This window comes from Apus apus, chromosome 7 (assembly GCF_020740795.1).
Source record: "Apus apus isolate bApuApu2 chromosome 7, bApuApu2.pri.cur, whole genome shotgun sequence".
NCBI lineage: Eukaryota > Metazoa > Chordata > Aves > Apodiformes > Apodidae > Apus > Apus apus.
The window spans coordinates 13812728-13840101 of NC_067288.1; the positions used below are offsets into that span (position 1 = coordinate 13812728).

Below are 27374 nucleotides of genomic sequence, written 5' to 3' on the forward strand. Positions count from 1 at the left end.
CCCTGAACGATTTCACATTATTTGCTCTATACTATGACAGGTCAGTCTTGACAGGACTCATGTATGCATGTGCATGGAGCAAGAGAATAGAGGGTGTGAGCTAGCTAACCAGTTGTGTCAAACGTTTTGTGTGGTGAGGCATGAATATTTAGCCATTCAGAATTACAGGATCTAAATTAATTGATCTAACATCATTTCCACTGGACCAGTTGCCCTCCAGAGCAGTCAATTCTGAGTCAGGGTGGTGGTAGCAGCCTTCTCTCTTGACAGTCAGCCCAAGGTTTGCAGCCGTTGAAGGTAGTTGTCAACTGTAGCCCAGTTTCACCAGTGTTCTATACCATGGCCAACAGCGGGGAAACAAGGGTTGCTACGAGGTTGTGTGAGGAAGTAGGGAGACACGGACTGCAGGCATGTCCAGGTGTGCCTGCACACCCGGGTGAGCATAGACACGGTGCCGGGGCTGGCGCCGCCGGGAGACATGCCGCCCCTTCCCTCAGTCCCCTCACGTTACAGCAATGCCAAAATCTTCGCGAAGATCCCCTGCTACTCTTGCTCAACCCCGGGATGTCTAAGCGCTTCCGCCAGCCCTGCTCCTGCTCCCGGTGACCCCGTCCGGACCCGCCACCCAGCCGCGGCCGCTCCCGCTGCCTTCCTGGCCGGGCGGCGGCAGTCCCCGCCTCCCGCTCCACACGATATAAGCCAGCGCCTCCCGTCCCGCCGCAGCTCACCGCGCTCAGCCTCGCCGGGCCCCTCCGGATCGCTCTCCGAGGATGCCGCGCGCCGTGACCGGAGGATGGGCGCTGCTGCTGAGCGCCCTGCTGTGGCGCCCGGCTGCCGCCGGTGGGTAAGGGCGGGCGGGCGGCCCGGGGGGCGGCTGGCCCTGGCAGGCGGGACAGACGGCGGGGACCGGTCTCTCTGACAAGGAGACACCGGAGCCCAAGGCGCTGCGGCGGGGCAGCGGCTGTCGCGAGCGCGGCCGTTGGTGGCAACGGCTGCGGCGCGCGGCGCCGCTGGTGGCAGCGGCTGTCGCGAGCTCCCGACGCCGCCTCAGCAGCCGGGCGGTGCGGGGAGCGGGGAGCGGGGAGCGGGGAGCGGAGCTCCTGCCTGTCCCTGCCGGTGGTGTTTGGAAAAAAAAAAATGAGGGTATCACTCAGCGAAACGCTTGATTTCCAGAAACTGCAGAAGTTACGCGGGGTTTTCCGCTCCGGCTTCCTTCCCCCCAGGCAGTTTCCCGCAGCAGCCGTGGCCGCGGGTCAGCCGGCCTGCCCTCCCCCGGCGCTCGGGCCGGGAGCCACCCTGGGCAGCCCCTCGCTGACCCTCCGTGTAGAGCAGCCGCTGGCTTTTAAAGGCTTAATCTTCTCTACACAAATACAAACGAGGAGCTAGTGCCTTCTGCGGCATATACTGCCGGGGATGATTTTTAACTACACCACCTCCATTTCGGTGCTTGGACAGTTTCAAGTGTCTTCAAGTGTTTATGATTTCTTCAGGGAAGATTCAGAAATTCTTCTTGGATCAAAAAGGAAGCATTAGACAGAACTCAAAATAAGTTACCTCAGCAACCTCAGACTTTTAAGAAGGAAAATAATTTTCGTCTTGTATTTCTCGCTTCTGCCAGGGCACATTCCTTTAGTGAGACGAGCATGAGCCCAGAGGGCAGGACCGAGCCTTTTCCCCCATAAGGACATTTTGAAGTAGCAATTAACAGCAACTGCTTAATTTAATTAAACAGTAACTGCAGGGAACCAAGAATTACATGTAATATGACTGATGGCACTCTTTTCTGTATTTAAAGGCAATCAAGAACTACCAACAGCCATTAATATAACTTGGTCTTCAATAAATTTTAAAACTATACTACAGTGGCAACCAAAACCATCAGGTTACTTTTATACAGTGGAAATACACGGGTAAGTGACACCTAGATGTATCCATTAACGGCAATTGAAGAAGATGCAAATATAGTGTGTTTGAATATATCTGAGGCTGAATGTAAAAGGAATAAGAGCCCAAACATGAGGATTTGGGAAAATTGCCAGCCAGCTGTTAATATTTCTGTTAATACTTCTTTGTATCCAACTATAAGATTATCTGATTCAGGCTTCTGGTTTTGGCCACTTCAGAAATAGATTGTTGAGCTTTGCATCAGTATTTCAGTTCTGGGGTTCGGTGCAGGCCAGCTGCACTGGAGGGTACCTTGCAGAAGGTGACACTCTGTCTCACATATCATATATTAGATAGAAATTCACCTTTTTATGTCCTGAAGGTGTCTAGACTGAGTCTTTAGTCTTGGGAGGTTACAAGTCTGCTTTTTATTCTAATTGGTGAATCACAGTAAATGAATAATTTGTCTTGCTGGCTAACAATAAAAACTACCTTTGTTAATCTACCTCTGCCAAGACTTTCTCTGTCATCATGTTTTATGCAAGTTATGAAATATTGTGAATGTAAAAAGTACCCAGTTTACGTGAAGTGTCTAGCACCTCTTTCAGTACTGCACAAAACCTTCCATGAAGTTCAGTAAGAAATATGTGCTGTTCTTAGCTCCAATACTTAATAAACATGCCCCAAAAGGAAACTGCATCATCAGCTCTCCTACATATTAATGAAAATATGGAACTGCAGCCTTCTCTGCCTGTAAAAGTGGCATAGAAATGAGAGCTTTCTCATGACTGATGGATGAAACACTAGTGCAATGGCCTAATGTGCTCTTTTATTCTTTGAAGGGAGTGATTAAATGAGTAGACTTAAAAGCACACACTTAGCAGAATGAATTTTATGACATTTATTCATCTAGAGTTTCTTTCCAGCTATTTGTGCTTGTAGAAAGCAGAAGTCTGTTCGCCCAAAAGTCAGTAAAGAATCAGGTATAGCTCCAATACAGAGGAACTTTTTCAGACAAATTGCTCTTAAGGATGAAGTGTGCTTAAAAGTTTGCTTTCTCATCTACATGCATTTACAGAGTAGATTTGTTTGACCACAAAGATGAAGTCTCCTCTGTTGCTTCTCAAGGCATCTTTTGGGCACTATCACAAACTGAGCTGAGACACTACAAAAGAATCTGGAGAAGCGAGAAGGAAGTTCAGGAGACTCTTAAATAAAACTTGATCCACTTAGAGGAAAACTTATTTATTAGCTTCCAAACAGTTGACACTCTTGCTCTCTCAGCTGAGATCACATCATTTTTCTTTTCCTTATTTCAATGGCAAAAACAGGGAAAAATAATTGAACCAGTAATACCTAATCAGTTTTCCATTCCTTCTTATAAGGAAATGAAAAGGGGAATTAACACTTTTTTTCCTTGTTTCTGTTTTTCAAGTAAGTGGGTCTACTTTCTATAATTTAAAAATCAAGTGCAGTGCATGGATCATGTTTTTTGGTCAATATTTTAAAAATTTAATTCTGCACCAAAAATTGCTGCTACTGTCTGGTTCTTAGTGATGTTTGCACCTGCGTAAATGGAAACACAAGGGACATCTACAAGGAGATATTGTTGGCACATTAAACAATATTGGTATCAACAGAGCTTCTCATGACAACTGATGTTTCTTAAGGCAATAGTTTTCAGCTTAATCAGGGATTATACTTTCAAAGTTATTTATGCACCATTTTTTTAAATGCTGACTGCAGAAAAATAAAAAAATATAACTACTTACAGTTTCTGATCAATTAATATAGAAGATTGAAATTTGGATACAGACTTGGTTCTACTTTGAATTATGAAATATAGCTGGACAGGATAGTGTTGTTTGAGGGTTTTTTCCCTCCATTTCAGCCTAATACACCTGAAAGACAGTTCCACTCGATGAGGGAAGTTTATGCATTTTGAGGGGGAAAATGTTTTTAATGTCTCTAAATACCTATGTCTGGTTGGAAAGTGTTGACGCTTCTTTCTTGCTCTTTCAGGCAGACATCTGACACCAAAAAAAAATGCACACTGACAAGAGAAACAGAATGTGATGTTACTGATGCACTCAGGAATGTAAAAGAGACCTACACAGCACACATACTGTCTGTAACATCCTTGGGGATGGATAACTTTGAAGAACCACCTTATGCAGTCTCTGAAAAATTTACACCTTATAGTCAGAGTAAGTAGGTTTGCCAATCAAATCTTATCACAAACTGCCTTTCAAGATTATTTTAATTGACTTAAACAAGGTTAAACAAGGTTGAGACTGGGCCTAAAGGTTTACCCTATGTATTCTTACAGCAGCCATACTGATATCTGAAATTAAGACATTCAGGCATAAAGCTTCCCCTGTTGTAGGGGAGCATGTAAGATTTTAGTTATCATTTGTTTCTCTCATTAACATGGTGTACTAGATGAAGATACTGTTAATAATCTAATATTTCTCTGCATTACTTTGGCTCAGTAAATTACAGTAAGTTGGAGAAGGGAAGAGAGTGGAGAGAGGAAGAAAACAGAACTTGTTGTGATGTCAGTTTTTTAATTCTAAAAAATGCTTGTTTAGCTGTTCTCGGAAAACCGGAGATACAGAATTACACACAAAAAGGTTCCAAACTGAATGTTGTGTTCCAAGATCCTCTTACACCATATGCATTTCCTAATGGAAGCTTTCAAAGTATTCGAGATATTTTCCAAAATGACCTGGAATACAAACTCTACTACTGGAAAGATCAAAGTTCTGGAAAGGTAAGGTCTAACTCTACTTTTTACATATTCTGTAGCTATATTATAGCTACAAAATTTCTGTGCTACCTTGAGAGCTAACAGTTTGGCAGAGAACACTTTCTTGAAATACTGTTTTTCCATTACAGAAAGATGCAGTAACAAAAAGCCATAACTTTGAAGTGAGCGTTGACAGCACAAAGAACTATTGCTTCTACATACAGGGAAACATTCCCTCCCGCAGAAAAAACCGTAGTGGTCAAGAAAGCATGGTGCTTTGTACCAGTGTAGGAAGAAACATCTTGGATGGTAGGTGTCTGGTGAAGGTTGTCATACAGTTTTCAGCATTCTAACAAAAAGACACTTCAATTCTGAGCATATTTAAATTGTGATGCCTGTTACAGAATAACCTATTTAGTGTGTAAAGTAAGAGGACACAGAATGAACATGGAAATTCATGGGAAGAATTCATGTTGAGTATGAGTCCACCATCTTGAGCTAGCTGGAGTTGGCCTTATAGTTTTGCTAAAATGTTTTGATTAGTTTGAAATGACTTGAAGACCGGTCACTGAGGTTTCAGATCCCATCATTAGCCTTCAGCTTCATTCTTTTTGTTTTCTGATTGTTTTCCTCAGATCCTTCCAATAACAGGTCCCATATAAGTGTTTGAAAGATCAGCTATAAAACACAGGAGTGCTGAAAAGCTACTTACCCATTGACTTGTAGTGTGAACTGAACTTTAGTTATCTCAAAAGCAGTTGATGTGACTAACACTTTATCTACATTATAAGGTCAGAGGTTGGGAGATTGACTACTGCTAAACAAGTCAGTGGGTGGTCAGCGAATCAGCTAGTCCAATTCCAGGCAATCCAGATAACACTTTTTCAATATGAACTCATCAGTATTTATTAAATAATATCACATTGCTGTACTACATCTTTCTTCTCCACCAGATAAGACTATTTGCACTCTTAAGTAGAAAAGTTGTTCTGAAATTGGCAAATTAACTCTCTTAAATTAACTTTATCTAGATGTATATTTTTGCTTATCACAATAGCTGAATTGTCATAAATTACAACTTGAATAGAAATCTCTACTGTTGGTGTTTTTTAACTTCTAACCTAGAAAGAATTTCCACTTGGACTTAGCTTCACAGGAATAACGCAGGGGTACAGGGAATGGTTTGACTTATTCTTGTCATGGTATTTTAGTGCACTAACTAAACAAGATTAAAACCTAGTGTGAACCAGGTGAAATAAAGCTGTATCTCAGTTTAACAAATTCACCTTAAAATTAATTCAGTTCACACTGAGGTGGCCACTCCTCTTCTGTGATACTGTAAAATGAAGAAAGCATTTTTTAGTTCAGTGGGCTGGGCTCTAAGAGTCTGTAGACATGGCTTCTGATAACTGAATCTTGTGGGTTTTTTCTCCTCTACAGAATACGGAGCAGAAGTCTTTATCATCATAGCAGTGATAGCAATTGCGGTCATCACTCTTGCCATTGTCCTGTCAGTGATCCTGTGTAAACGCAAGAAAGCAAAAGCTGCAAGAGAAAAGGAACCACTTAATGGTGTCTAGGGAGAAGTTGTGGACACTAGTGGCAGTTCCAAAGCACAAAAACAAACTGTGTAATTGGGTGGAGCCTTTTAGCCTCTCTGATACAGGAATTTTGAAGCCTAAATATTATGTGGACTCAAAATTCTGTTTGACAGTCACAGTTGAAAAACCCAGATATCAGGAAGCCCTGTGTCACTAGTGGCTGGAGGCTAGAAGAGTATTCTGGTGATCTGTTACAATGCCCTAACCCTGCTCATGTACTCCTCCCAGGCCCCTTCTATTATTCTGCCTGAAACAGGATTCTGAACTAGAGGGACCTTTGACTTGACCAGGGACAGCCATTCTGAAGTATGGCCTTACTGAGCCAGAAGATTTATGGTACTTGTGAGGGGAAAAAAAACACTACTTTTGAAAAATATGTGTCCTTTACCTAACTGAAAGGAACATTTTCTGTTTCTATGAAACAAAACCTGTATTTATCTTTCTTTTAACATTATTAACTGGTGAAATTATCTGTTAGTTCAGATGGGATAAAGATGCTACTGTTAGTTCTGCACTTCTTGGATATAACTGATTTGGTCTATTTATCTTTGAATATAGACAATCAAAGGTAAACAAACTGAAACTACTGTACTGGTGATTTGTAAGGAGCACTCTTGGAGTAGGTAGCTGCTATCCATCTGGAAAGCATATCTGGATTACGCTACACACCGAGTTAGACAGGATAGGCTGATGGTTCCAAGAAAGTGTTAGAACAAGTATTTGCAGGTTTTGAGTCACTAGTCATGCACTTAATGCAAACATTGAGTAGGTAGCAGTATTTACTGCATTTTTAACATTATTTTTTATTAAACTGTTGGTGAATGGTTTACATGGTATAGATTCAAATCATATTGGTGATGGGATTTGGAGGTACTTGTTGCTTTGACTATTTGAATATTTATTTCATAAACGAGAATCTAATTTTTATACTGGTGATAACTGTATTTATGGTGGTAATTTATACTTTCCTAATAAAATAAAGGTGACTGGAAAATTAATACTGGTTTTTCCTTTTTTTTTTAAATTAAGTACAGCGTTCATTTCAGAATCACTGAGTGGTCAGGGTTTGAAAGGACCTCTGAAGATCATCTAGCCCAACCTCAAACTAAATTAAAAATACATTTAGGAGACTTACCTTGCAACAGCAGTGTAGGCAAGCTGCCAGAAGTCTAAAAAGGACTCTGCAAAACAGACTACCAGGGAACTTCCTGAAATGTGGAAAGTATGAGAAGACACAGTTCACAAACTGATGGTTTTAAAGAGTCCCAAGTTGCTTTTTAGCTGTTTCATCACATGAGCCACAGTCAGTGGTTAGATTCACAGCTTCTCATTCTAATAGAGAGCATTCTGGACTTCTCTGCAGGTGTAGTGTGTAGGGATCCCCACAGCAGTGCCTGTCCTGCTTGTGGAACTAAGGTCTGTTCAAAGCCCTAAGGGGCCTGGCCCAGAGGTGAGGACTGCTGCACCTAATGTTGGTACCTGCTGCTGCTAACAATGGTGATGTGCACAAAAAAACAACCTAACAAACAAGACCCTTGCAGTTGGCACTAACTGGCAGCATATCTCAAAGAACTGTATGTTAGGTGTTTCATCCCTGCTGCATTATAGATACTGTCTGTGCACAGATTAAGTCTCCTGTGAAGATGTGAGTGTGGTTTATGGGAAGCTTCTGCTCTTTAATTTCTTTTACTACAGAGGGAAGAAAACAAACACCACCAGCACCCCCAAAAAAAAACCCAAAACCAAAAACAAAACCCAAAAATCCTTGTTTACTTAATATTGTGCAATAAATGCTTAATGCATTTTCTGCTGAGGCATAAGTCTTGTACGGAGGAGGAATCTTACAACAGCAATCAAAAACATAAGAGCTTGTGGGAGTAAATTGAAAACATTCCAAAGTTGTTGTTATTGCTTCCCTTCCCTGTGCTCTTCTGCATCCTCAGCCTCATTCAGTGCCAAACTCAGAAGAAACAGAAGAGCTCAGAGGAACAGAAAAGCCTGTAGGTTACAGCACAGCATTTTTTAAACTAGACCATGCAGACAACTGTCACAAGGTACATACAATGATGTTATAAATCATGCTTTGTTATTTAAGAGATTTTTAGAATACGAATATGAAGGTTGTTTTAAAAGAAAGAGCACCCATAGAAATGCAAACAAGTGCCTTAAATGGCATAAGTGATCCACTACTGCACAAGTTCTGGAAACTGAAGCACTCGTGTTCCCTGGCTGCAGTGTGTTATCATCCAACAATGCTGCGTAGCCAGTCACGAGGCTCTCAGATCCTATTTCAAAGATGTTTTTTGCTGTTTGTGGAGACAGTTGAGAAAGGGGCTTTTTACGGCAAACTTCAGGAAGTATTATCCCTTGGGTCAGTGTACTGAGCCCACGCAAAATATTTTATGCAGAGATTTAACTTTCTCAGAGTAACAGGGTGGGTGAAAGGAGTTGATGAATAAAGGTATTGCCTCTAGGAAGCAAGACTAGATCCTAACTAGAACACGTGTGACCATTTCAGCACAGACAAAAAATTACTGCTGTTGCTTAAAATGAACCACAGCACAGGACTTCCTAAATGTATACATGATAGATACAACAGCAAACACCTTAGTTAATCTGTTTCTAGCATACTCAGCTTTCCACTGTGAGAAAACTGCTGCTGAGAGGCATGCAATGATAAGAATGAGATTATAAGCTTAACTTGGATCACTAGTTGTGTGGCAACTCAGGACAAAGGGTTTCTGCGTCAAGTAAATGAGAATAAACAGCTGTGATAGATTACCTTCTTGCTTCACTTTCGTAGTGCAATTATTTTGCAGGTTGGTAGCGATTGCTACACAGTTTCAGAGTCTTGTAAGACACAGGAATGAGTGGCCTTTTGACAGCACCAGACCTAAGAAACAATTTAGCAGTCTTCTAATTGAGAAGTAATTATTTAAATATAAATAAATACACTTTCCATAGCCTACATTTGTCACTGAGGGAGAGATAAGACCTTGTATTTGTGTTTGAGGAAGACAGGAAAAACAAAAAGAACGACCTGCTAGACAGGAAAAAAGCAGGAACTGGCCAGATGAAAAATCTTTCCACAACCATTAGGTGTGGTGTTCACCATGGCATATGCTGTCTCACACAATACGCCCATTCCTGTAACAAAGAGAAACTGTCACAGAAAGCTGTCCTTCCCTTATTTGCTGGTATGTGTTCTCCAGCGCTCGGCAGCAGGACACTTAAAAAAGCTCAGGGCATAATGACCAGGACAGACGTGCTGCAAATCTCCTACTCCTTCCATTTTATAAGAAATCTTCCCACTAGTGAGATCCTCTCACTTATTTTGATACAGGCTCTCTTTCAGTCCATATAGCCCATTTCAGTATAACTCAAAAGGAGTTCCCAGAAGGAACATCTTTCCCTGTAATTCCTTAGCCTCCAAATGTAGCTGAATTAAGCAAGTTCATACCAAGATGTGCCTCAGTGGTGAATTCTTTCAGTAAATCCTGCCAGTACCTGGGAATAAAGATACAGCCATGATCCTGCCTCCAGGGCTTTCACAGCCAGGCCCTCACTTGTATGTCCAATTTGCAGGCATTGCACCTATTTTGTCTCGTCAAAATGTGTCCCCTATTAGTGACATACTTCAGTGATTTGCTCCTGAAAGAAATATTTCTGCTCCTTACTTCCCCTGGCACCTTTGTTGATGTTTCCATTCTTCTCCCCCATCCCCTACTCATTTCCATCCCTTGTTCTTCCCCAGAGATTAAACCACTGTCTCAGGTTCTCATTTAAATGAAAATATAGCATCTGAATAAACCACTTAATCAAGAATATATTGATAGTACAGTAGCATTTTGTTTTACTCTGTACAGCTTCTCTTAGTCACCATAATTGGATCAATAACTTCCAGAACATTCACTAGCACTGCTTTGAGTATACCTAATTAATTACCTTTAAATATTAGCAGTTTTAGTAGCTTGTTTAAGTTATTGATCTGAACTCAAAGAATATTCACAGTTTCAGATCTCTGGTATCCTCACTGATGCATCTTTTTTTCTTTTCAAATTTTCTACCTTATTACTTTGAGAAATACTTAAATAGCAAAGCACTTCAACATTCTTATACTCACAAAACAATTTCATAGAAATAGGTTTAATTAAAAACCTTTCTCTGAATAGAGAAATACTTTCCCAATGAGATCACACAATTTTTAAGTTAGTTCTTCAGTAATCACATAACTCAATTAAAAAGCTAGTGTAATGAGAGAGCTAGAATGACAAGCAAGATTAAAAAACCTACTCCAACAAAAAGTACTCATTATTGTAGCGAGAAAGGTTGGCGTTTTGGTTTGGGTTTTGTTGTGTTTTTTTTTAAAGACTACAAATTTGATTAACACAGATGTTTTCATAGAATCATATAACGGTTTGAGTCAGAAGGGACCTTAAAGATCACCTAGTTCCAACCTCCCTCCATGGGCAGGGACACCTCCCACTAGATCAGGTCGCTGCTTTCATACTTTGCCATCCATTCACACCAAATACAGATGCATCTACAGAGATGATACTCAGTTTTATTTCCCATCTTTCCACATTATTCACAACATCATCATTTGCTTCCATAAAACAACAGGGGTGGGTGCAACCGTGCCATCATACGTCCACACTGCAGCTACCGCTATAGTAGAGGAACCACGAACACCACAAATGTGCTGATTTTGCTCTTCATAGAGCTCTCTCAGCACAGTAGTACTGCACACACAGCTTGTGCTCTGTCTGCCTCTCTACCGCACCCCTTCTGCAACTGTGTGTCCAGTATTACGCTTCGCTTTGTGCAAGAAAAGGTGACACCAAGTGGCAAGAAAGGCATAATCAGTATGTTAACAATCCAGATTTTCCTAAATGGAGAGTACACTGATACCAAATTTGAATCCAGATTTCACCAAAATTTGAAGGGGAATGTGAGATTTGTTAGATCTTCTCCTTCCTAATAATGAAGAACAACGCATAGCTTGAACAGCTCAGTGAAATCTGGTAGGAAGGGAGGGAGCAACCTTCTGCCCTGAACACTCTCCCTGTCTTCTGTTTGGTCCATGTTTCCCTCTGCCAGGTTCTCCAGGAATTTTGGGTTTTAACATAACATGTCTCATCCAGTTTTCAAACACTGCTGGAAACGAGACCTTAGTTAACAATCCAGCAGGTAGCACCAAGCACTCATTTACCCATTATTTGCACAATAATATTAAAGCCCACAAAATTATACTCCTTTCTCCTGACAAAGTTCTCATTTAGTCCCAGAAAATTCAGAATTAGGAGATTTTCACATTGAATGTTAAGTCTCTTACCAGTCCTTTTCCTTGGTATGCTTCAAACAGAAAACAGATTCCTTTTTTATCTCTCAGAGGAGCAGATGGAGAAACTCAGAGAAGCGACTAATGTCTTCTAGTGCACTGGAAAATGTGTGACTACTGCACATGGCATAAATTGAGCTGTGAAAGCCCTGTAGATTATGTTGAAGCACAAGCTATGTTTGGAATTGTGATAACATGCTGTCTATCCAGCAGCAAGGAAAAGAAAGGCATGGGTAGAAATAGCTAGAATACTATTCCAAGTGTTTGTAACCAGGGCTATTTTAGGCTTTACATGCTTTGAGTTCTGCTGAAAGTGCCCCAAAACAGCAACCCCAACAAAGACTTTTTAGGGGACAACCTTCCACCCCATGGAAGGCCATGAGAGGCATAAGAAGTCAGAACAGGTCCCAGGTGAGGGGCTGCCCTTCTGAGTCTCCCAGGCAGGTTACTGCACTACATAACAACATTGCGGACAGTAACATACATGGTGTACACAGGAACTACTACTGTCTGTCAGACCCACCTGCTCAAGTACTTGTATCCTACAAGCATGAGGCACCCCAGTGCCTCAGAGGAAGTTTACAGAGGTAAGCACAGGTAAACACGCATGGCACGAAGAGACTGTTCAGAGTATTGAAGCACTAACTTCATGCACCTTTTTCAAAATTTTCTACTTAAGACTATGATAAATAATTATTCTATTTAAAAAAAAAAATAAATTAAAATCTAGTTAGCATTTATGGATGTGCTGGTTTAGTTTGGTGAGGGTTTTTTTGGTAGTGGGGAAGGGGCCCCATGGGTGGCTCCAGTAAGAAGCTGAGAAGCTCCCCTAGCCCCAAAACCAGCCAAGGAGCCAATGGACAATGGATGCACCTCTCCTATTAACATACAAAAAAAACCTTGAGGTAAGACCTGATCAGAGGAAGCAGTTAGAAAGGAGCTGAGCTGGAGAGGCAGAGCAGCGCCAGGGTGAAGATCCCAAGGTTGGTGAGAAAGAAGGTGCCCAAGCAGAACCTTCCCTGCAACCTATGGCAAGATGGCAGGCTATCCCCCTGCATTCATGAAGGAATATCCCGTGAAGATGCCAGGAGGGCTGAACTTGGATTTGCAGCCAGTGCACTTGGATTATGCAGCTGTAGAAGACCCCATGCCAGGGGAGGTGACTGTTCCTGAAGCAGCCTGTGACACTGTGGGAAGCCCACACTGGAGCAGCTGCTCCCAAACTTGTGGGAAAGACTCATGAAGGAGAGGTTTGTGGAGGACCCTCTCCCATGGGAAGGACCCCACCGGAAAAAAGGGGAGGACTGTAAGGAATGCTTCTTCCTGAAGAGGAAGGAGTGGAAGGAACCACCAGCCTGTGAACTGACTCTAAATCTCATCCTCATCCCTGTGTTGCTGGGGGTAAGGAGGTAGAGAAACTGGGAACAAAGTAAAAAGGGAGGGGTGGGGGTAAGGTATTTAAGCACTGCTCTTTGTGTCCTGTGTGCATTTAATTAGTGTTAAATTATTATTTTTCCCCAAGTTGAGTCTGTTTTTCCCATTACTTTAATCAGTCAAGAACCTCCCCTGCCCTGTCTTAACCCATGAGCTTCTAGCTGGCCTTTGTCCTCCCCCTCCCAGTGTGCATCTGGGGGAAGAGTTGAGTGAGTGGCCACATGGCTGGGTCTTTGTCATGATGTGAGAAGCAAACCATGACTGTGGGTCAAAAGACAAGAATGCTAATGGGTAGATTTGACCTTGGCTCTTAATTCCATACTAAGCACAAAAAAAAACACATGCTAATGGTTCCCAGCTTTCCAGAGAAGTCGTGTTGCAACATTCAAGATTGCATCTGAGGTTTAAGAAGCCTCCAGCACACATGCCATCCTTTTTAACCATTATTTTCCTAATTACATCAGCTTATCAGCCCCTCTACAGATACTTGGTTATTGTCTATGGTTTATTAAGTTTGTCACACTAGTAGCTTCTGACTCAGCTGTTTCTAGTTCTGTTGGCTTTTATATTAATACATACCTGAAGTAGAATATAGCAATAAAGTAAAATAACGGTTGTTTTGGGGAACATCTTCACAATACTTACCTTGTCATTATTTACAATAAAATTAGTCAAATGGTTTTCAATATCTGCTTGAACTAAACCATTCAGTCTAAGCGAACGAAGGATGTATTTGACTACACAGAATTTCTCTTCAGCTGCTTACTTGGGCTCTCTTTTCCAGAGCAGTATTCCCCAAACTTTCTATAATCAAGACTAGGAAGTCAGCTGTATTTGTGCCAAACTCTGAAGTCATTTTAATGCAGAAAACCTGCTCAGTCACATAGAGCTCCCTATTTCTATGCAAGTAAACCAATCTCAGCAGTCTTAGTTTTGTCCAGACAGCATTGATGTCAGGTGTCCAGTTATGCTCTATTTTGGTGTGGCATTTATTTTGGATGCTGCTTGTTTCCCAGCATGAGATGGGTGGGGAATACACATGTTGGTTTGTGGACATGGAAGGTGGGGAACAGAGCTTGGCAGTATGGCACAAAAGCTCTTTTTGCCAGTAAAAGCAATTGTATTGAATATTTAAGGTTCAGAGTTGCCAAAGATCACTAAGCGTGAGGTTTCTAATCAGTAAGAGAGATAATGTGACCATTAAGCCTGGTTTGTGAAAGATCTTTTCCACAGAAGTGAAGATCCCCTTCTCTCCAATTATAAAATGCCAGTTGTATGATCACTGCATTCCTCACAGGATTACTGGCAAAATGTCCTTAGTTTCCAAAGTCAATCCCCGTGGAATTTCACCAGATGTTTAGGCATATTATCTCTATTTAAACTCTGAACCTTTTGTATTTTTCAAATTATTCCCTTAAGACAGCTTATGTCTGAGAAGTTCCGGGCTGCTTGTCATCTGGCTCTTTTTTTACATACAAGGAAAGACAATGATACAGCAGTTCAAAGATGGCTGAGTAACTTTGAAAATAATATTTTTCTAAGGTTTTAACAGAAAAGAAATGGTTTAATAGTAACCTAGCTTGGATATGTTTTTGTTTCAAGAGGAAACAGAAACCAGTTTCATGCTATGTCGAAATGCACAGGACATGCTGAGTTTCATCAGAACTTATGAACAAAACTAAGTACCTGTAACACGCACAGCCATTCTAAACTTCTGATTTTCAAGTATTCTGACAGCTGGCATGTCTACCACAAAAGAAAAAACATTAAAATTAATAAGTACAATTAAGGTGAAGAGTGATTATCCTATTTTCCTCACAGAACAAAGATTAAGGAGCACTCAAAAGAGTTACCATGTTAAGCACTGGTATTATGTTAACCTTACTCAGGCCCACACCCTTCTAAAATCAATAAACTCAAAGGGAAAAAAGTGGCCAGTACACAAAGCAGAGAAAGATCAGAATCAATGCAGACTTAGAACAGATTAATGTACCTATAATCCAATTGCTCTAAGCACATCTCGGGATCCCAAGTATTGAGCTCATTTTTTGTTAAGCCTACAACCAGATGGCATCATCTGGCTGATTCCAGGGTCAATTTCAGACACTACTACAGACTTCATAAGGTGAACACAAGTCAACTGGCTCATTAAGTAACTTGATATTTGTTGAGTATGCATTACTGCACTGTTACAAAACTCCTAATCACATCATCAAGAAAGATAAAAAGCCTAGACATATTTTATCTTTAGATTTATTATTATTTCAGAGGCACTTAATGTCTTACATTTATATAGCGCCATTTCCCCTTCCAAAGCACTTTACAGTATTTACATACAGGAATGTTTCCCACCACTGTTGAAATGCAGCCATCTGACTATTACCAGTACCATCTTCAAAGCACCAACCATTTGAGACGGAAAATATTAATCAGTACTTTGTCTTACTAAGATACTTTAGCATTCCAATTTACAAACTTCCAACTTGTGCTATTAAAAAGACCTAACAGCTAAAACAGAGCATCACAGTGCAATTCTGCAACAGAACTGAGACTTGGATAATTTTAGTAACGTTTTTTACAATCTTTCATTAGACCAAGTCTACCTCAAAATACCTTAAGGCCTTTTAGGAATACCATTCTAAAACATCATTCTTTTTTACACTATCTTTATAATCCCTTATTACAATCAAGTGCAGAATAATATTTTTCTTTCCTTCCAGTATATTTAGAAACACTAAGTCCTGGCCCTAAGGAGAGACTACCAACCTCAGTTTCAATGAACTTCATGGTATCTAAAGGCAAAGCTATTCCTCCTTGGTTACAGAGTTGGATGTTTTAATTTTTTTGTACTTTAATAAAAAAAATAAAACAGAATACACAAAGTTCTGTTATTAACCAATTGAATTGTAAAGTACCTTGGGATTGGCTGCTGGGGTGCTATATAAGTGTGCTGTGAGTGGTTTTGCTTGCCAGTGTTAAAATTACATTGAATTATCCCAGGTTCACTACTCCACTGCAAAGTCTGCCCTAGTCACAAGGATTAATAACAACCTTCTCAATCTATACATTTTTCTTTGTCTCTGTAAAAGGCAACTGAAACATCCCTTCCAAGGGAAGAGTTGCATTTGTGCTGAACTTACACCACAATTAAAAGAGCTATCTGGCATCCATATATTCACAGTTACAATTTAAAAAAAAAGACTCCTAATTCACATACAGCATGCTGCTACTTGCTATGTTATGCTGATGTGAGAAAAAAATATTAGTAAAATGAGATATTTGCCTTCTTGTGGACCAAGCACAAAAATTTATTCTGATACTTTAGTCTCTCAAATACATTAAAATTTTGTGTGGCTTTTTAAATTTTCTTTTCATACTATGGAATCAACTGTGGTCACTATATCTTTATACCAGGATAGCTGTTTGCATTTGGGTACTATGCAAGAATGGTAGTACCAACACATATGGGCAAGAACTATCATAAGAGGAAAAAGATGAACACACAGCAATTTCAACATGGAAGATGATGACTAATCAAACTGGGTAAAAATTAAGACAGCAGTGCATCCAAGTACATATCTGCTTTATAAAAAGTTGGGTTTGGTTTTAATCTAAACCTCTGATAAAAGATGCACAGAGAACAGATTTATTGCATACTTTATGCATGCCTTCATGTAGTGCATTCCTATATTATATCTTACATGGAGCACTAAAACTACTAGACTTTCACTGTACAAACAGGTATTGTAATTTGTTTTAGAATCTAAACAGTGATTCAGTTTCAATTATATCTTCCTGCTCCCTGATCACAAAAATCACCTTGCTGCATTTATGTGTGTCAAAGTCACATGGCAACCACAGTAATCATTTGTATGGAAAAAACAATTACAGTAAATTAAAGAGTTTGGTTTCTCCCAGGGGATTTGGCAGCTGGAACAAGATAACCAGCATGGACTAGAGATCCTTAGATAACAGCGAAAATGACTAGTGAATCATTTGTGTCAGGAATCAAGGAACCTCATGTCAAATAAGATAATAAATGCAAAGGATGAAAGCATCATTTTAGGCTTCACAACTTAGAAGTCCCAACAGAAGTACCACTTATCACCTACTTTCAAACTCAGGTCTGAAGGACAGCTAAAACCATGAGATCCAGTTTTCTGCTGTATTACACAACTGACACAGGACAGAAAACAGTCTGCTACTTCACAGATTAACATTTGAGTCCATTCTAACCCTTACTGATGTCAAGTGCTGATTTATTGGATCCACATTTTTTTCTGTTCCTATTTGTTGGAGCCATTAATTTCTTCAGAGCTGAAAACATGCACCAGATTGTTCAATACAAGGAACATAACTTCTTTTTTGTCAGTGCTTTCCTCCCTCAGCCTCCTCAACCCTTCATTACCATAGCATATGTCAGACAGAATAAGGGCAGCTAGGGTGGGGGATGGATTAAGCGCTTGCTAGACTGGGAGAGAATGGAACCGCTGAGCAGCAGAGAGAATTGCATGGGCAGATAGATGTTAAAGAGAATCCAAAACCCAGCAAAAAACAAGCTTTTTCTTTTCAGCAGAAGGAATTAGTTTTGTCTTCTAAGTGCAGTTCACCCTGTATCAGCAAGGGCATATCGGCTACATCGCAAGGCTTGTTCAAGGAAAAGGCTCTTTCATTTAACAGGGCACAGATCTGAAGATGGGAAAGTCCTGCACTGTGTGAGATAACTCAGGAATATGCATAGAACCGAGCAAAAATCCAAGACTGCTTTGCAGGAACAAGAGGTAGCAACCCTAATTTTAACAGGGCTTTTCACTGAAGGGAAAGAATGTCTACAAAAGTCAAATCAGCTGATTTCAAATGGTTTGCATCCCAGGATGAATCAGGTTACACTCATTTAAGCCCAATTTAATTTAGGCAGGTTTTTAAACCACAAGAATAAGGACATTCTTAGTACATATCAATAATTAAACCAACATATACACAATTAGCAATATCCTACATAATAGTAAACGCTTAACAGCTTGGTTTGGGTTATCTTAGTTGTTTTTTAAAAAACAAGCTGTGTGGTTTTATTGTACAATGTCTGCCATTCTACACACTTCTATAATCAGTCTATGTAGTAGTTCAGTTAATGACTTTAAGATCCAAATTCAACTGTGTCTTCAGTTATTTTCTTGAACTCGTAGTTTCCTCTGCCATCCATATGCAAGTAAAACTGAAATAAAAGAGCATACCTTATCAACCATCTAAACATTACCAGCTCTACAAAATTCTAAATAAATTACATTTTTAAAGTAATTTTAATGCAAAATCAAACTCAGCTAACCAGAGAGTATGCTTCTATCACCTCATGTTTCATTAAACCAAAATGCCTCTGGAAAAGCAGTTAAACTGTTGCTCTTCGTATCATCCATCAGTCTGCTAATGGTCACACCCAAATTTAACACTGCCATCTTGGGGGTTGGGACAATACACTTGGGGTATACATTCATCCTGGTGTATTAATTCACTATTTTTTCCACACATACAGCATGTCTGCATAAAAAGTAATAATAAAATATTAGTTTGTAAGAAAAGTAACTTATGTATTAGAGATTAACTTTTTAATGCATAGATATATTGGGTATCTTGAAAGCAAAAACCCCATGCTCTTAACTGGATTCTGGTGCATAGGGACTTTTTGAGAACAAAAACAGAAGTATCTATTGAGCCTTTCTTATTCTTGAGGCTACTTTTACAGATACATTTAAGATTTTTTGGCTTCTTTTCCCTTCACGACTAGAAGCATATTTTGAAACAGTGCAACCTTTTAAAAAATGCAGAACACGACCTATTAGGATGCAAAATGAGAACACCTTGAATTGTAAAGTCAATTTAATAGAAAGTCAAACAAACATCAACCCCCTATCACCTACAGATATCCTTATCAAAAGCAAAGACTACATACATCATGATGTTTCCAGAGTGACTTTCTGTGGGAGACAGTGAAGAGAGTGATGCCAACCTACATGAAAAACAAACATTAAAGCAGTTAATTTTTTCTCATGGCTTAGGAGTTATTTTTCAGCGTATCAGCTGAAGAGCTTAAAAAATATTTTACACAAACTTCTAGACTGTATTAACAGTACAGATATAGCATTAACAGAAGATTTTGCAATACAAGAAGTAGGATGGATTTTTATTTATTGATTTCACAATTCCTTTGCTCTTAATGACTTGGCAAAACTTAGAATCAACTGAGCAGAGGAGGTAAGGTACAGCCTAACTAGGAATCTATTTTTCAGTAACATGCATTAGTCACTTGGGAACACTAACTCTAGAACAAAAGTATAAATGAACATTCATTTTGACAGAACAAGAAGTATATACAAAACAATTTTCTAAGTCTGTCAGGGTATTGAAATTAATGTGTTAAAATCAGTTCAATAAATAATGTCTGTTCTTCTGCATAGTCCTCATTTAATATCAATTTGCTACTACAGAAGTCTCCGTAAGTTCCCACTTCAAGTTTAGAGCCCATATTTCAGTGGCTGCACAGCTTTGCTCCATTGCCATTCTGAGACTCCTGCTACTCAGTAATTAATGTTCTTTCAAGCCCACTCTTGCCCAGGCTAGGAGTGTGAAATTGAATCTTATTGATACTTCACATGGCACTATGTGTAATCTGAAATGGTGAGTACAAGAGGGAAAGGAAAAAAAAACACCTATTTAATAGCATCGTGTATTCCTAGAGTCCTTGGCTCTTTATATCTTAAAACAGATGGAAATGTTAATTTCCAGCCTTTCACTTCTGTTGCCCTAACCAAAAGAAACCTCCCAAACAAGAAAAGTATAAAACTTTAGATTATCTGCTCTTCACTTAACATTCTAAGAGTTTAAGTGGAAGAGGTTACTTACTTAGCAGTAAGAGCTCTCTGATACACACAAGCCACACATACATCTGAATTATCCTAAGACTACAAAACAATTATTGAACTCTAATATGCATAAAGGGTCCTGCCTGCTCTTCTAAGCTTTTTTTTTTAATATCTTTATTTTTAGTCTGCACTTGGTATAGGAAATAATGAACCTTGTATAACTTTAAGTTTCCTCAACATGCAGAGATACAGTTCTAGAACCAAAGAGCTTACCTTCCTGCAGTGGCTGTAAATGTAGCCTTCCACATCAACACTAACAGCACTGGTGCACTCATCCAGAATTGCAAACTGGGGCTTATGATAGAATAACCTTGCCATCTGAAATACAAATCAAAAAGCTACTGTGGATACAGAACTACAACCAATAATACAGTGTTAGAAGCTAAACTAAGAATTGGTGTAAATAATTAACAGCGGTAAGGGAATTTCTTTTAATTTAACACTCACTGAAGCATGAAAATCTGTATATTAACTTATTTTTTAAAAAACAATTATTTTAGAACTTCTGCTTATATAAACAAAGTGTAAGGCATGGTAAAATGTCAACATTTCCTATTAAATTTTTACTTAAGTAACACTATTTTAGGTTATTTTCTCATTATTCAGGTATTTAACAGCTTGGGGGCTTCTTCCAAGTAAAATATTCATATTCAGAAAGCATAAATTGCTTACAATTCAGATTACATTTTTTATTTATGTCCTGTATTTGTTAAGTATCAAGGCTTTTGAGACATACTGCCATTCTTTGTTTTTCTCCCCCGCTGAGTACATCCATCCAATCCTGAACACTATCCCATCCTCCTTCACGTTCCAAGATTTGACCCAGCTGGACATTATCCAAGTACTCCTTCAGCACCTTTTGCAGAAACATGAATGACAGAGAGCTTAAGTGAACCTAAAGAAACGACTGGAAAAGGTTATAAAGGGTTATACTATTATACTGGTATACTACCAACCCTGATAAATATTGAAAATACACTAAATGCAGTGTTTTTAATAATTGTTTCAGTATTTTTCAATTTGAAGATTATTACTCATCTTAAGACAATGAACTAATTACCATTACCTGGTCAGAAATCCCTTTCTTTCTCTGATCTTCTAAAGTGTCTGGATATATAACTTGATCTCTGAGTGTTCCAAGAGTCATATATGGTCTCTGAGATACAGTTGGAAAAAAAAAAAAGGTATGTCAAATATTTCTAAATATAGTCAAAGTAGGAAAAAAGATAACACTATTGTCAATTAAAATACTTTGCCTTACCTGGGGAACATAAAACAACTTTCCTCTTACAGGTTTTGTTAAACGCCCACCAAACAAAGGCCACAACTGCAACAAGAAAGAGGACAAAATTTGACCAAAAGAGTCTTAATTACAACAGGGCTTTGGATCCTTCCCTGCTTATTTTACAAAGCTTCCTTACCTCACCAAGAACACGGAAAAGTGAGCTCTTCCCACACCCATTAGGCCCACAAATCAGAACATTTGCACCAGATCGAACCTAAAAATGCCAAGCCAACACATTAAAAGGGCAGTGAGAAAGTACTGTTGAAGGCTTCTACAAACAGTAAGACAAGCTGGTGTCCTTGTACATTGTACTTTCTGGCATCCCCATTAGGAATTTCCACCAATAATTTAGATGTTTTTCCAACTAGCTTAGTAGAACTGCAGGTGAAAAAAAGCACACTTGTAACAATAAAAGCATTTTTTGGAGAGCAGTTCATTGCCTTTCCTTTAAATGAACATAATTTTGTTCAGATTTGAGCATACCATAAAAGCACCTTTTAAATCAATCAGATTCTCTCTGAAATTTAATATTAACTTTAAAACTTAATACACATATTGTTTTCTATTATATTAAAAATCTTACCTCAAAGTTAAGGTCTTGAATCAAAACATCTCCATTAGGTGTCACCAATGGAACATGATCAAACCTGTTTGTATCACGATGTTTAAAAAAAAAAAAAAAAAAAAGAGCAGTTGTCTAAAGGCAACTAATACTGCATGCTCACTTGGAGATTTAAGGAACAGGGCAAGACTTCAGAAGTATTTCATTCAGCTAAGGAAGTTCTTAAACCAAAAGACGTAAGTTAGCATTTTACAAACAGCTACAGATTATTTTTTTCCCCATCATAGATTTCTCCTTCTAAGCCTCCAAAACATCTTGTGGATATAAATCTAAATCTAAGGATGCACTTCATTTTAAACCTGCTAGTGGGAGTGTAATCCATTAGTTCTACGATGCCCTCCAATTTCTCTGCTCACCTCCCCTTTACTTTTTATAAATTAATAAAAATAGCTCTATCGTCTCCTTTCTCTCCTCCTCCCTCCTTCCCTCTCTACCCCACAATCTGCTTTCCACATTGACCAGATTGAGGCTATTTAATCTCTTAAATGGCTTTATGCCTTTAAATAGTATGACTCTGTCAATACTATGTTCCTCAGACTGCAAAGAACTGAGGAATTGATCACTACTTGTGCACATCTATGAGCCACCCAAGCACACTGAAATACCAGCAAATTTTGAAAGCGAATACAGGTTTGGCCCTGATTTTAAAAACTGAATTTTATATAAAGTCTGTAACCAACCTACTTCTTAAAAGAAATTCAATGAAGCATTAACAAAAAATTTAGTAAAGTGTTTGACACTGTCTCCCACAGCATCCTCATAGATAAACTGAGGAAGTGTGGTCTTGATTGGTCAGGTAGTGAGGTGGACATTGAACTGGTTGAAAGGGAAAAGTCAGAGAGCTGTGGTCAATGGGACACAATCTAGTTTGAGGTCTGTGACTAGGAGGAGTCCCTCAGGGGTTGGTACTGGGACCAGTACTATTCAATACTTTCATCAACGACCTGGATGAGGGAACTGAGTGTGCCCTCAGCAAGTTTGCTGATGACACTAAACTGGGAGGTGTGGCTGACACACCAGAAGGCTGTGCTGCCATTCAGCAAGACCTGGACAGGCTGGAGAGTTGTGCAGGGAGAAATCTGATGCAATTCAACAAGGGCAAGTGTAGAGTCTTGCATTTGGGGAAGAACAACCCCATGTACCAGCACAGGTTGGGGGCTGACCTGCTGGAGAGCAGTGTAGGAGAAAGGGACCTGGGGGTGCTGCTGGACAGGAGGATGACCATGAGCCAGCAATGTGCCCTTGTAGCCAAGAAGGCCAATGGCATCCTGGGGTGTATTAGAAAGGGTGTGGTTAGTAGGTCAAGAGAGGTTCTCCTCTCCCTCTATTCTGCCTTGGTGAGGCCACATCTGGAATATTGTGTCCAGTTCTGGGCCCCACAGTTCAAGGAGGACAGGGAACTGCTTGAAAGAGTCCAGCACAGAGCCACAAAGATGATGAAGGGAGTGGAACACCTGCCTGATGAGGAAAGGCTGAGGGAGCTGGGTCTCTTTAGCTTGGAGGAATCTGAGGGGTGACCTCATCAATGTTTACAAATACATTAAGGGGGAGTGTCAGGAGGACGGAGCCAGGCTTTTTTCAGTGATGTCCAGTGATAGGACAAGGGGCAATGGGTGCAAACTGGAGCATAGGAGGTTCCACATAAACATCAGAAAAAACTTCTTTACTGTGAGAGTGACAGAGCACTGGAACTGGCTGCCCAGAGAGGTTGTGGAGTCTCCTTCACTGGAGACATTCAAAACCCGCCTGGACACGTTCCTGTGTGATGTGCTCTTGGTGATCCTGCTCTGGCAGAGGGGTTGGACTGGATGGTCTTTTGAGGTCCCTTCCAACCCCTGGGCTAAGTCTAGACAGCATATTATGTTTTCTGCTACTGTGAGAGGACAAGGATTGACTTACAGAATAGAAATGCTCAGTGGGAGTGAGGTGGAATAATACGTAAATATGCTATAGTATATCAGGAATTGCATATTGTGATTATATGTATTAAAATATCTATTAATAGTGGTAGAGGTAAAGACCTAAGAGCCACACTACATTAAAAACACCAAAGTTGTGGCAACTTTGTAAACATACTTGATAAGGTTATCGGTGTTGATAATTTCTCCAGATCCAGGTATCAAAGGCAGTGATTGCTTTTTCTCTGCACCTTAAATTAAGAAAAAAGTATTAGAGACTGGAATACTACATAGAGATGTACATATTGCATATTATGTCACCTCTACCTTTTTCTTGTGATATCATAGTACGCTGATATTTGCCACTATTCAAGTCCTTCAGGACCTGCATTAATTCTGTAATTCGAGCTGTGAAACTAAGGGGGAAAAAAAAAAGAACTGTAAGTAATTAATCTTTAGAAGTTCTCAAAATTTATAGAAGCTCTAATGAGTATTCTATTACACTGTCAAAATGACAAAGTTATTCAACCCAGCATAGAAACAGAATGTTTACATTTTAAAGTTGCACTGAAGTTGTCCAATATTCACAATATTTACAGGAATCTTTTCCTGTAATAACCAAATGTTTAGTAACAGAAGTTTGGGCAATAATCAAAACACAATTGATTTATGAGCATTTGACAATGTCTTTTCAATTAAACATTTAAATTGTATGCTGCTGCTATTCAGATAGAAGATGACTAGTGGATATAATTAGCATCTACAGCTACATTTGGAGCACAGAATTTTTCTAGTTTCAAGGTTTTTAGGATGCTGCAAAGAAAAAAGCACATAAGCTCATTTTAATTCTACAGCCAGTTTCTCAAAATGAGATGAGAAACAACAATGTAACTTTCAGAAATATTATTTTACAGAAGCTTACCCAGCCAATCTTGTCATCTCACGGCCTGCTAGGACTATCCTGCCCAAAGCCTGAGACATTCTCAGTAACATTCTTCCACTTTGGTAGTAATCCTAGAGTAGAAGATAGTTTCTTTATGTGGACTAACAAAACTTAAATTCAGAAAATTATTTTAACTCTGTTCTATTTACCTCCAGTAGTTCTGCATGAGTACTATTCTGATGACGAGGATCAGCCAGGTTCAAGAACGGACGACTAACAACCAGGTAACCAACCACAGTGGCAAGGTCTGGAGTTTAAGAGTAGATATTAAGGTACACATTAATAAAAGCAGTAAGAAATAAAGATAATTATCATGTAAAATATTACCCTTTTCTTATTTACAGCAATCCATTAGCACTGGACAGCACTTACATTTGGCAATGATAGTATCAATGAAACCCATCGAAAACCGGAACAGGATGAAATTATGCAAGTGTTCCACCTGGTGTGTCACAGAAGAAAAAAGGTCAAACTCTATCAGTACCTGTTTCAATATCTTTTGTTATTTTACGTAAGTCTGATTCTAAACAGTTATTTTTCCGTAACCCACAGATAACTAAACATGCCTGTAACTGCAACAAGAACTGCACAGGTGTTCTTGTTAGCAAAGACTTGAACTCCAGATCAAAACAACCTACACTTGAAACTCAGTAACAGTGACTGTGGTGGGTGAACAGGAGGTAAGTGGCAAGAGACAGACTATTCTACCAGAAATTTGTGTTCTGCTTATAGCCTACAAGTTTTCTTTTTAAAATCTAATTATTGTAGCAGCATAAACAACAAGCCACTATAACTAAATTCATATTAATATGTCAAGAATTACCATGATAAAATTAATTGAAGTTTTGCTTAAGAAGTTTTAAAAGAAAGTCTTACCAGTTTACGGAAGGTTTTGTGAATAGTCTGTTTTTCTCTCAAGTTCCCATTATAAAAAGCAATTTCTTCGCTAAAAAAAAACAACAACAAATCAACAAAGAATGTAATTTCATTTTGTTGAAAAGAGTCTGAAAAAGTCAGCCATAAACCACAAGATTACAGTTCTTTCAGTTAACTTATGAAATATGAGTTTGTACTTTTTCACAACAATAGAAGATTATACCTCAGCTACAGTTTCCAATTAGCAATTATTATTATTATTTTAAATATTAATCAAAATGAAGATGCACCTTGCTTAAAACTGATCGGATTAGACTTTCCAAATACACTTTAACATACAGCTTTCATTTACATCACAGTATTGCTTCGTCACATTCATCTTGGCGTCAGAGCAAATCTATACCTGTTTGTTATAAGGCGTGAGTTGACATATCTGTATTCCCCTTCATATTTTTGTTCTATAATAGTCATCTTGCCAATTGGTCTTCTTAAACGTGTAAGGAAAAACCCTGAAATAATCAAGTATGCCATCATGCTAGCTGGACCCTGTGAATATAAGAAACAGCTTAGCATCTAGAGGGTCTCAAATTGCAACATTTGTATCCAAAATGCCCAGAAAGCATGAATTCTTTGATTCTCACCTCCCACGTGTCTAGCTTACCAATTCAATTACTTTTAAAATTTGCATAATGTTCCTTTTTGTCTTGCAGATACCGTTTTACTAATTTCAGTAAATCTGTCCCCAGATGCCCTTCCCATCCAAGTCTTCTGCTCCAGGTTTTATCATCACTCAGTGTAATCTCCTTGTCTCCTTATTTCATTAATAGTTTTCTGGTCCTTTCTCACTTCCTCCCCTTCATCTCTACCTACTCTTTCTCTGTATGCTACATTGTCATAGCAGTCAATATTTTAATCCTGTTGCCTTCTTTGATCCATGCATCTCTAACATATTTCCTGCTTCTCTCTAGTAGTCCTGGTAGGAGTCTCTTACTCTTCTGGATCCTGAACTTCAACAGACCAGGGGTCCCAAACAGCATATTTCTGAAGTGTGGCACAGATTAAGACCAAAGGCATCAACTGCCTGTAATAACTAAATATTACAGAGAGCAACGCAAAGACATCCGAGACTGGAAAAATTACCTAGATTCAGCTAAGCCTTATTGCAGTCTGTTTGGACAAAATCCTGCTACTTGTCAAATCCTGAACATTTCTGATAATCAAAATGCATCATTTTACTAAGCTGAAGAATTATTTCTGGAATAGTTCACCTTACTGAGGGAGAAATATAATGCTCACACAGCTCAATGCAAGGAATGGCTCACCTTTACAGAGGCTGCAAAGATCCAGAAAACTTTATCCCTTAAATGGAAGTCATGCAAGATATAAGCATGCAAAAGGGTATTATACTAAATAAAATTCCCAAGTAATTGCTAGAAGAAAATAAAGAACCTCAAATCATTGACTGAATGCCTGCAAGTTCTGGTTTGCATTTTGTTTGCCTCAATATAGAATTGAAGCATAAAAAACATTTAGTGTACAAGCATATTTTCAGTATATCACTTCAAATAATGAAGTATGAATCTACAATTAAGATCCAAGTCTGAGTTCTCCTCAGAGTCCAAACAGGTAAAAAGCTATAACCAGGAAGGGAAAATTTGCTTATAATACTATAAAGCACACTCAATTTACCTGAGCTCCTATTGCACTTGTTAGCTTGAAGATATACAAAACTATATCCAAGAAAGGCTGTAAAAAAAGAAAAGGAGCATTAGAACACCAACATGAAACAAATTTTAAATGGTCCAGAAACCACCAACCCTCCCA

General features: G+C 39.2%; 2 protein-coding genes across 3 annotated transcripts in view; one reads left to right on the plus strand and one right to left on the minus strand.

Moving 5' to 3' along the window:
* Positions 1–744: 744 nt before the first annotated feature.
* F3 (coagulation factor III, tissue factor) lies at positions 745–7232 on the plus strand. The gene is made up of 6 exons (XM_051624334.1): positions 745–840; positions 1796–1910; positions 3907–4091; positions 4476–4657; positions 4783–4942; positions 6074–7232. Exons 1-6 carry the CDS (start codon positions 771–773, stop codon positions 6211–6213), a joined length of 852 nt encoding a protein of 283 aa, XP_051480294.1. The 5' UTR covers positions 745–770; the 3' UTR covers positions 6214–7232.
* Positions 7233–15246: 8014 nt separating this feature from the next.
* ABCD3 (ATP binding cassette subfamily D member 3) overlaps positions 15247–27374 on the minus strand; it is a 32082-nt gene continuing 19954 nt past the window's right edge. Inside the window, exons 8-23 of one of the 2 annotated variants that reach the window (XM_051624333.1) lie at positions 27240–27296; positions 25954–26096; positions 25551–25620; positions 25047–25116; positions 24824–24921; positions 24654–24745; positions 24059–24147; positions 23910–23982; positions 21795–21858; positions 21348–21425; positions 21188–21253; positions 20993–21082; positions 20663–20782; positions 20140–20244; positions 18957–19013; positions 15247–18224 (exon numbers count right to left, since the gene is read on the minus strand). In XM_051624333.1, the coding sequence (XP_051480293.1) occupies positions 18147–18224; positions 18957–19013; positions 20140–20244; positions 20663–20782; positions 20993–21082; positions 21188–21253; positions 21348–21425; positions 21795–21858; positions 23910–23982; positions 24059–24147; positions 24654–24745; positions 24824–24921; positions 25047–25116; positions 25551–25620; positions 25954–26096; positions 27240–27296 (1350 nt within the window). In that variant the 3' untranslated portion in view covers positions 15247–18146. The other variant, XM_051624332.1, reaches the window with a different exon arrangement.